Genomic DNA, 11,000 nt, shown 5'->3' on the forward strand with positions numbered 1-11,000 from the left:
GTATTGGGTGGTTTCAGCCATGACTGCAAATGCCTTCTCCTGTTTATTTCATTTACTACAGCACCGTTTTGAGCTTTCATTTTATTGGGGGAACTGAGAGGTCCTGGGTTAGCTTTCCCTGGGTGGCGACCTTACTTCCTGTGCTCTGCTTCCACCATGATCGTCCAGCACCGAGAGGCCTGGATTCTGAATCAGTTCGCGGTTTGATTTTCACCTCCACGTTGTTCTGTATTGTTTTGGTTTTTTGGAGGTGTGGGGGTTGGGGGGTTCTTTTATTGGTTTTTTAAACCTGTTAATGAAGAGGATCTGATGAAGTAATTTTAAAACACTGGGGTGAAGCAGATGGTGGTGGTAACATTATTCATTAAATACTCTTTGTAAAGCAGTCAGTGAATTCATACCGAGCACTGCTTTTATGATACTTTATAGTAGTGAGATGGCAGTGTTATTTGAGGTAAAATTGCAGTTGTTGGCTATCACTTCCCATTGTGACGGGGGCTCTTGAGTGCCGCTGGGGAAGACCACACATAAGATACACTGTTACACTGCTCATTAGTATTCACCTATGATCGATGATCGTTGTACAGTAGTTTCTCAAGTCATCTCCTCTCTCCCATACTCTTTCTTAATTGTTTCAGACTTTTCCTAGATACCTGTGACCTACCTCCCCTTCTCTGTTCTCACTGCTTGCTGTGGAAAGAAGAGTCTTCAGATAGGACAGTCTTGTCCAGCCTACGTATCTGCTTGTCTACTTGTTTCCCGCCCCTTTTTCCTTAGAGACAGTGGTTCTGTCCTGTCCCTGAGGACGGAGCCCTTCGCTCAGCCTCTGCCTCCTGTGCCGGCAGCCTCTCCTCTTCTCCCCTCTCTGTCAACAGCTGATTGCCCCCAGGTCTCTCCCACCTAATGCACTACCTTTTCCTGGCCCCTGGCCCGTGTCATTCTCCCCCTACATTTCTGCTATCCGTGGGCTCTAGCTCTTTACTAGAACTCTCCACCTTCTCTAGTTCGGCTGCCTCCCAGCTCCAGGGAACCCTTGCACCATCACCAGTGATGGTTACTGAGGAGTCTGGCGGACACTGGTGCTTCTTTCTTCGTTCCTCAGCCGCGCACTGCTGGCATCTCCCTGCTCCCGACATTTGCTCCCCTGGTTTTCTGGACAGAACGCTGCCCTAGTATCCTCCACTTCTCTGGCCTTTTGTTCACTGTCTCCTTTTTGGGATTTTCTTCTACTGCCATGTAAATGTGGGTGTTCCTCGCGGCGTGCCCTGTGGCCTTTCTCTCTCACCTGCCACACTTCCTGGCTGAGCTCACCTGCTGTTACCCAACTACAGGTGTATCATGAAGTACATCTTCGTTTCTGAACTAGACTTCACTCCCGAGCCCTGGGGCCTTTATTTCTAATCGTTACTTTGAAAGTCTCCACAACATGACGAACATTGCAGCTGCATCACATAAACTGATGTCATCATTTTCACCTCCATCACAGCTTTTCTGCTTTGATTTTTTTGTATGAATGGCCCTAAATTTACTGACTTGCTTAAGTCACACACCTTGGGGAGAGGGGGTTAATCCTTGACTCGCTTCTCCTGCATCCCCTACATTGAATCAAATAGTAAATTGTGTGGATTCTAAATATCCTAAATACATTTTTATTATGTCCACGTCCCTTGCTATGTCATCTCTAGCCTATACTATTATAAAGAATATCCTGATTAGTCTTCTAGTGTCTAATTTTGTTCAGTCAACATCCTTCTCTTCTCTGAAGCCAAGTGAATATTTATTTGTAAAGTAGTCTGATCTGGCTCTTTTCCTTGCTTTAAACCAGTTTTTGGCTTTCTCTTATACTTAAAAAAATTTAGACTTCTTAGGAAGGTTACAATGATTTCCATGGTCTGGCCCCTACCTAGGCCATTTTCCTCTTCTTCATTCACTCTGGTCTTACTGGATTTTTTTCATTTTTTAATATAGCATGTTTTCTTTAACATTTCTCACCTTTACTGTGCTCAGCCCGGAACACTCTTCTCTTCCCTCTTTGCTTTGGTAACTATTCTTAATACTTTAAGTCTTAACAAATCTCACTGCCGGAGGCTTCCCGTAGTCTTAAGACTGGCCTTCCTTCCTCCAAATACTATATTAAATAGTACAAACACATAAAAACATACCACAGGTAGCAGAAGGCACTTGTACCTCCCACCAGAAGTTAATATTTTGCTTTATTTACCTCAATCCTTTTTAACATAATTTCTGAGTATTTGATACATTCACGTGGTTAAAAAGTAGGTAAATATAAAAGATTCAATGAGGTCTTCCCTTTTATGTCCACTAGATACCCAATTTCTAATTAATGTTATTAGTTTCTTTGTATTCTTTTTGAGATATTTCATGCATGTGCATATGTATTCAGAAAATATGTATTTTCACCTAACCTTTGTATACCATACACACTGTTTTACGTATTTGTTTAACATGTATTTTGGAGCTATTTTTATATCAATACATAGATAACTTTTTAAAAATTTTTTTATAGTTGCAGAGTGTTCCATTGTTTAGCTATTCCATGAGTCATTTCTGTAGTCCCCTATTAATGGACATTTAGCTTATTTTCTGTTTTTTCTTACTACTACAAATGATGCTGTAATAAATAACCTACCCTATACATACGTCATTTCATACACATGAAATTTGTGATAAACCCTTAGAGTGAAATTGCTGGGTGAAAGAGTGAAGTGATTTGTAATTTTGATAGTTTTTGCCAAATTGCCTTCCATATAGTTTTACCAGTTTTATTTCCCACTAACAGAGTTTGGGGAAACAGCAGTGATCACCTTTGGTTCAATCAGAAATGAAAAGTGGTATTGGACAGAGTATAGTTTTATTTTGCTTATTTCTTCTTATGCATAAATTTGAGTAGCTTCTTAGTTTAACAATCACTAGTACTTTTGAGAACTTCCTGCCTGTTTTTCTACTGAATTGTTTTCAGTAGTAGTTTTGAATTTTAGTTCTCAGACCGCCTTCACTGAGTAAATAATGATCTGTGCTAGTCACTAGTGATGAGATACATGCTTTGCCTTCCTAGAGTTTTAAGTGATACGGTAAATAAAATTAATCAAATGAATCAAAACTACAAGTACCATTAACTGTTAAAAAGAAAGTAAGACAGGATAATGTAATAGAGAATGGCTGTTTGTTGGGTGGGCTGTATTAATTCCAGGAGGCCAAGCAGATAGCAGGTAGACGCCCAGCTACCTGGTAGCCTACAGACTGTCAGGTTTCTTCCTTTATGTAACAGTGCAGAGTAGGTATTCAGGTTAGTGGCTTGGCCTCTTTCCGCATGTGCCAGGCTCCTACCGTCTTGTGGCTCCTCTTGCACTGGGGCTCAGTCTTCACCCCGCAGACAAAAGGACCCGGGAGGCATTTTGTGCGCCAGGCCTGGCCGTGCCATAGAAAGTTTGATTCATATTCTACTGACTACAACTTAAGTCACGTCACTTACAGAAGTACAGGGGAAGCTGGGAGGTGTATTGCAGCCGTGTGCTCAGGAAGAAGAATATCTTTTTTGTGGAGAGCTGTTGGACATGGGCTGATGTTGGCTAGAGTGGTCAAGGAAGACTCTGAAACTGAAATGATGGGAAAGAAGTATCCAAGCAGAAATTAGAAATCAGAGCATTCTAGGCAGACAGGAACAGTAGGTACAAATATCCTGAGGTGTTTGAAAGACCTTGACCAGGTAGAGGGATAGAAGGAAGACCCTGTGTGGGTGGAACCCAGGTAGTAGGAGGAAGCATGTATAGAGGAAAATGGTGGCGAAGTGAGCATTGGCCGGATTGTGCAGACTATTGTATGGATTTGGATTATTTTGTTTTTGTTTGGTGGTGTTTTTTTTATTGTTGTTTGTTTTTTAAATTTGATTTTTAAATTCCACGTATAAGGAAGATCCTATGGTATTTGTCTTTCTCTGCCTGACCTGTTTCACTTAACCATAATGTCCTTGAGGTCCATCCAGCTGTTGTAAATGGCAAGGCATCTTTCTTTTTTATGGCTTGAGTAATTGTGTGTGTGTGTGTGTGTTTACACACCACAATTTCTTTATCCATTTATCCATTTATCCATTAATGGACCCTTAGGTTGTTTCCATATTTTGGCTGTTGTAAATAGTGCTGAAGTGAACATGGGAGTGCAGATATCTTTTTGAGTTAGTGTTTTCATTTTCCTTGGATAAATACCCACAAGTGGAATTGCTGGGTCATAAGGTAGTTCTAGTTTTAAATTTTTGAGGACCTTCCATACTGTTTTCCATAGTGGTTGCACCATTGTCAATCCCACCAGCAGTGCACGAGGGTTCCCTTGTCTCCACATCCTCGCCAACACATGTTGTTCGTGTTTTTGATTAATAGCCATTCTAACAGGTGTGAGGTCATATCTCACACCTGTTTTTATTTGCATTTCCCTGACGATTAGTGATGTGGAGCATCTTTTTGTACCTCTTGGCCATCTGTATATCTCTTTGGGGAAAATGTCAACTCAGGGTTGCTTCCCATTTTTCATTGGGTTGTTGTGAGGGGTATTTTGAGGGAGATGGGGAGCGGCTGTTGAGTTGTAGGAGTTCATTATATATTTTGGATATTAACACCCTTATCCAGTATGTGATGTAAATATTTCCTCCCATTCACTAGGGTGCCTTTTTACTTTGTTGATGGTTTCTTTTGCTATGCAGAAGCTTTTTAGTTTTATATAGTGTCACTTGTTTATTTTTGCTTTTGTTGCTTTTACTTTTGGTGTCACATTAAAAATATCACCAAGACCTATGTCAAGGAGCTGACTGTCTATGTTTTTCTTCTAGGAGTTTCATGGTTTCAGGTCCTTTGTTGAAGTCTTGAATCCATTTTGAGTCGATTTTTGTGAGTGGTATAAGATGGTGGAAGTTCATTCTTTTGCATGTGGCTGTCCAGTTTTTACCAACACCATTTATTGAAGAAGCCATCCTTCCCCCATTGCATATTGGCTCCTTTGTCATACATTAATTGTCTATATATGCATGGGTTTATTTCTGGGTGCTCTTTTCTGTTCCATTGATCTGTGTGTCTGTTTTTATGCCAGTATCATATGGTTTCAGTTACTATAGCTTTGTAGTATAGTTTGAAGTCAGGGAGCATGATGCCTCCAGTTTTGTTCTTTCTCAAGATTGCTTTGGCTAATTCAGTGCTTTTTGTGGTTCCATAAAAATTTTAGGATTATTCCATTTCTTTGAAAATGCCATTGGAATTTTGAGAGGAATTTTATTGAATCTATATATTGCTTTAGGTAGTATTGACGTTTTAACACTATTGACTCTTCCAATTCATTTACACAAGATACTTTTCCATTTTTTGTGTCTTCTTCAATTTCTTTCATTTAGTGTCTTATAGTTTTCAATGTACATGTCTTTTACCTTCTTGGTTAAAATTATTTCTAGGTATTTTATTCTTTTTGATGCAGTTGTAAATAGGATTATTTTCTTTCTCTGATAGTTCATTGTTGGTATATAGAAACACAACAGATTTTTGTGTACTGATTTTGTATCCTGCAACTTTACTGAATGCATTTATTCTACAGTTTTTTTGATGGAGTCTTGAGGGTTTTATATACATGTCATTTGCAGATAGTGACAATTTTACTTCTTTTCAATTTGGATGCCTTTTATTTTTTTCTTGCCTAATTTGGATTTGTGTTTTTAAAGATTATTGTTGCGAATTTTTGGAGAATAGGTTGGAAAAAGGCAAGGATGGAAGCTGGGAGTTGATTTAGTAGGCTGTTGGATTAGTCTAAGCAAGAGATGACAGTGGCCTGGGATAGAGCGCTGGAGGAGACCGAGAAAAAGTGGCCGGTTCAGGATCTGATCTGAAGGGAGCTGCATTGGGACTCGCTGATGGTTTGTCTGGGTGGAGGAATGGTTGAACAGCTGGATGGATAGTATTTATTGAAACAAGAAAGGTAGGGAGAGCGGGGGTTTAGAGGGAACGTAGAGTTCCTTTTGGACTTATCAGATATTTACTGGCTGTCTCTTCCCAGAAAATGTTTGCTGCCCCTGGCATAAACAATGCTTCCAAGGAAGGAAAGTGAGTGGCCTGTGAAATATGAGCCTATTTTATGGGTATAACTTGCTAAAAATTGCAGCTTTCATAATAAAATATTTTTCGTAAAAAACTCTTGAACATGTTTGGAATTTCGCGTTATAGAACTAACACATTATAAGTTTCAACCCCCCCCCCCACCAACCCACCATTAATGTAAATGCTAGTGTTTCAGGCTTTGATTGAAGAGTTAAGATTTGGAAACAGTACTCCGAATAAGTCCTTTAAAAATCTGTTCTTACAGGTGCGCCAGCAATTTCCTGCTCCTCTTGGTTGGTCAGGCACTGAAGCTCCTACACAAGTTACTGTTGAAACTCATCCTGTTCAAGAAACAACCTTTCATGTAGCCCCTCAACAGAATGCATTGCATCATCACCATGGAAACAGTTCCCATCACCACCACCACCATCACCACCACCACCACCACCACGGACAACAAGCCTTGGGTAACCGGACCAGGCCAAGGGTCTACAATTCTCCAACGAATAGCTCCTCTACCCAGGATTCTATGGAGGTGGGCCACAGTCACCACTCCATGACATCCCTGTCTTCCTCTACGACTTCTTCCTCTACGTCTTCTTCCTCTACTGGGAATCAAGGCAATCAGGCCTACCAGAATCGCCCAGTGGCTGCTAACACCTTGGACTTTGGACAGAATGGAGCTATGGACGTGAATTTAACCGTCTACTCCAATCCCCGCCAAGAGACTGGCATAGCCGGACATCCAACATACCAGTTTTCTGCTAATACAGGTCCTGCACATTACATGACTGAAGGACATCTGACAATGAGGCAAGGGGCCGATAGAGAAGAGTCCCCCATGACAGGAGTTTGTGTGCAACAGAGTCCTGTAGCTAGCTCGTGACTAAATCGAAACTTGAGTTTGTTTCTTGTGTGTTTTTATAGAAGTGGTGTTTTTTTTCCAAAAAACAAAGTGCAAAGCTGCTTGAATCAGAAGGAGATTAACACACTGAACCGCTACAGGAGGGCAAAGCTGACTTTTTTTTTGTTTTTAACTTGAAAAGATTGCAAAGGGACAATGAAGTTTTTAAAAGAGCCATGTCCAAACCCATCTTCATGGATAGCTCAGAGGTGTCCTCTTTTTGCCTCCCTCATTTTAACTTGCCACATCCCGGTCATAGTGGGGTTTTTTGTCTTTCTAGTCCACAAAAGTTAATGTTCAGATGTTGGTCTTGGTCATTTGCCAACTAATTTTAAAATAAAAAGGCACTGCACATAATTTACGTAAAAGGCCCCACGAGGGTGTTTTTTTCCTTTTGTTTTTTCCTTTTTTCAGTTTTTTTGTTTTTTGTTTTGTTTTTGTTTTGTTTTGGGTGGGGGGGATGGGAAATTTGGGTTTTATGTCCTCTAAACACACTTGGGCACGGAAATGCAGTACTGTAAGGAAGAGGGACCTCCAGCTTACACAAACATCACCTTCAGCTGTATGCAAGGGACGGTTGTGTTGGAGTTTGTAAGGCACAGTAAGCATGCTAAGTGGCGGGGATCAGAACTCTCCTGTCTGAACCTACTGAGGAGCAAAGCAGCAATTACACGGGATCCTGTGGGTCTCCTATGGGAGAGGCCACAGTAAGATAAGATAGTAATGGAACGTGACTGGTCTCCCAACCAAGGTGCACTGAGAAGCAATCAACGGGTCAGTCGTGGCCAGTCCTGGGGAGGTCTGAGTGGTGGTCTTTGGGATAACCTTTGGCCTTATGGATTTGGACTCGAAATTAGAAGAGCCTACCATTTCAGATGCAATCACTTTTGGACATGCTTTTGCAGACAGTCCTTAATGCTGAAAACAGAGAATGGGTAATTCAAGAGGCCTTTCTTTTAAAATAGACTTTTGTGACCCACTAATTGTAAGGTATTGCAAGGTCACTTTGCGTGTGTCATAAAGTTGACTTCCTTATTGGTTGAAGGTCACAGAAGTAGTGGTTTGCTTTGATGGAAATAGCTACAGCTGTGTCCCTTCCTGCTTTTTACTTTTTCTTTTGCTTTTTCTCGGCACGTGGTATCTCCACCATTTCTTCTGCACAAAGATGTCTTCTGTTCATCCTGAACATTTTTAAAAAATGCAGAATTTTATGTGACTGCTTTTTTGCCTCACAATTATGCTGTGAATTTTACAAAAATTTATTTTCTTTTTTGATAATTTATTGTACCAAAGCTGTTTTTATAGCACATAGATGTCTGTAACCAATAATGTAGCAGTTCTGCACTTTGACACAAGGTGTAACTAGACCATTTTTAAATGTCAGTTGAAAAATTATGGCTGTACTATTGCTTAAACAAAACTGGAACTGTTGTTGAATCCATAGCCAATACATTTACAGCAATCTGTGTACTGAACATAATAGATTGACATCTAATTCAAGATTACAACATCTGTTACATTCTAAATGTGTTCAGGCTTCTGAGGGTAAAGGGACACTGGATCCAGAAGCTATGGAACCAGCAGTTGATTCTTGTATTCCCGATTAATCTTCTTGTAAACTTGAAAGCAAGACCTTGGTTGCACCAACAGGTCCACATATGAGCACGAGTAAAGCAAAACTCTCACGCATGACCTGAAGTGAACAGGCTGATGTTTAACAGGTGCCTCGTTTTGAGATTATGCTGCCTTAATGTAACGCAGTCTGGCAGTTGCTAAATTTGTGTTCCCATTTTAAATTGACCAATTTTAGGGTGTTACACTTTTGAGCGGTTGAATTGGGAGAATGAGGATGAGTAACTTACCTGTCCAGGATCAAAAGAAGCCTAGAAAAGAAGCAGTAATCTACCTCTGCCGATAACCCTGTTCAGAACAACTCAGCAGAACACCACATTACTTTTTATTGGTCAGTTCCATGTGGTTGACTAGGTCCATTTTTTCCTGAACAAAAGCAGGTTTTTATATGTTAAACAGTGACAAAAGAAAGGCTTAAAAAAACCATGTGAATGTGAATGGAAACTTGGAAATATCCATTTTTTATAAACCACAAAATTTTTTTGTTGTTAATCAGGAAATCCATATTTATTTTGTAATTAAATGTCAAGCCTGTGGATGATTTTTGAACTTGGTAGTTCATAAAGGTTTACAGTGAATAAAAGGATGTCATCTTGAGTATAGCAATATCAAAAGGAATTCAGTAGTTACTGCTGTTTAGGAGTATAAGGTAAAGATATTATATGGGTCAGGTCATTTTTTTTTTTTTTTGTGCTGGTTGCCACATCTTAAAAAGCACCAAAAAACGAAAGCAGTTTTTAAACCGCTATTTACATAAAGGAAATCATAAAACCCAGTGCTTCTGCATACTGTGTTATGTTACAGTCCAGTTTTGTGTGCTTTACTACACGGTTTGGTTACAGGACTTCTGTGCATTGTAAACATAAACAGCATGGAAAAGGTTAAATACCTGTGTGCAGATTGTAAGATCTGGTCCGGACTTGCTGTGTATATTGTAACGTTAAATGAAAAAGAACCCCCTTTGTATTATAGTCATGCGGTCTTATGTATGATAAACAGTTGAATAATTTGTCCTCAGACTCTTTACTATGCTTTTTTAAAATTAATTTAAGAAAAATGTAAACACAGTAAAAATCTTCCTATGCAATTGACCTGGTCCAGGTAATGGTCTGGTAGGTATACTGATGATAAGTTTAGTCAAATATGTTAAAAGGAAAATAGTTACATCGACATAGGCTTCACAAATTTCAGACAGTAAAAACTGGAGGTTTAACAGATCATTTTGATTTTTAAAATTGATTCTTTATATGAGTGATTATTACATTCACAGTTTCTCTCTGATTCAAAGTGCTAATAGTTTGTAGTGTTTAGAATGGATGTGAGAGTTAGATAAGTTCCTCTAACAGGCTTTGACCTGCTTGGATACAACAGGAAATACAAATGACACTGTTCTTCCTCCCCAGGTCTGTCTTGGGGCATGGCAGGGACTTTCTTGTACAAAGTACAGAATTCTGCCACCGTGAGTTAATTTCTAACCAAAGGTGTCTCTTTTTATAAATTAATCTGCATAAGTATTGATAAGATGGCTTTCAGAAGGCAAAATTTTAAAAAGTTAAGTGTCATTCTGTAAAATTCAGGTTGGCTACATAAAGTTACACGTATCACATCTAAGAAAGGAAAACTTCCTTTAGTTTTTTTTTAGGGTATGAGCATTTTACTTAGGTAAGTGGCACATTTTGTATGATACCTGAGTCCAAAAGCCTATGCTTATTTTTCTTCAATGAATATTAGAACTACTTGTAACAAAGTCACTGAGGCTGCAATAATTCTATCAGGCCCACAAAATGACCATTGTGTTTACCACTGTGCCCTTTTTTCCAGCTCCTTTGTTGTCAAACTTATTGTCTTAAGTCTTATAAGGAAATATATTAACAAAACACACAGATGAGATAGCAAATACTAAACTCCTTCTGGGTTACTATCCCAGTTCCCTTTTGGCCTGCCTCTATAACTTTTAGAACACAAGTTCAGTACTCATTTGTATATCCATTTTTGTAGTGGTGACCATATCTAATAGATCAGATGGTCATTCCAGATACAGAACTTGTTTTAGTGCCATACATGAAAAAAAAAATTGAAATCTTAAGGTTAAGGTTGGGGGGAAACTGACTCTGGTAGACTGAGACCATATTCAGATTTCTTAGACTCCTACTTGGGATGACTAGTGACCTGCCGTTGGAAGCCTTTAGTGTCAGGAAGAGAAGAGCCGAAGTCATGACTTAACCACGGCTCTCCTTCTCCAGAATTGTTTCCTAGGGTGAAAACACAGCACGTAAGTTTTAGTACAAAGAACAGAAAAAACCCTGAGAAAATAGCTTATTTTATTCTTTATCATCTCTCTTAATGCGTCCCCTGGGGGATGTGTCAGTGTGCCC

The 11,000-nt window shown here is 39.5% G+C and overlaps 1 protein-coding gene across 8 annotated transcripts in view; it reads left to right on the forward strand.

Moving 5' to 3' along the window:
- The window catches only part of DYRK1A (dual specificity tyrosine phosphorylation regulated kinase 1A), a 138,159-nt gene extending 127,477 nt beyond the window's left edge, over positions 1-10,682 (forward strand). For all 8 annotated transcript variants that reach the window (XM_081063033.1, XM_081063038.1, XM_081063034.1 and 5 more), the window contains one exon: positions 6,355-10,682. In XM_081063033.1, the coding sequence (XP_080919159.1) occupies positions 6,355-6,975 (621 nt within the window). In that variant the 3' untranslated portion in view covers positions 6,976-10,682. The remainder of the gene's footprint in view (positions 1-6,354) is intronic.
- The last annotated feature ends 318 nt before the right edge of the window (positions 10,683-11,000 follow it).

The sequence above is a fragment of the Rhinolophus hipposideros genome, assembly GCF_964194185.1.
Source record: "Rhinolophus hipposideros genome assembly, chromosome: 2".
Lineage (NCBI taxonomy): Eukaryota > Metazoa > Chordata > Mammalia > Chiroptera > Rhinolophidae > Rhinolophus > Rhinolophus hipposideros.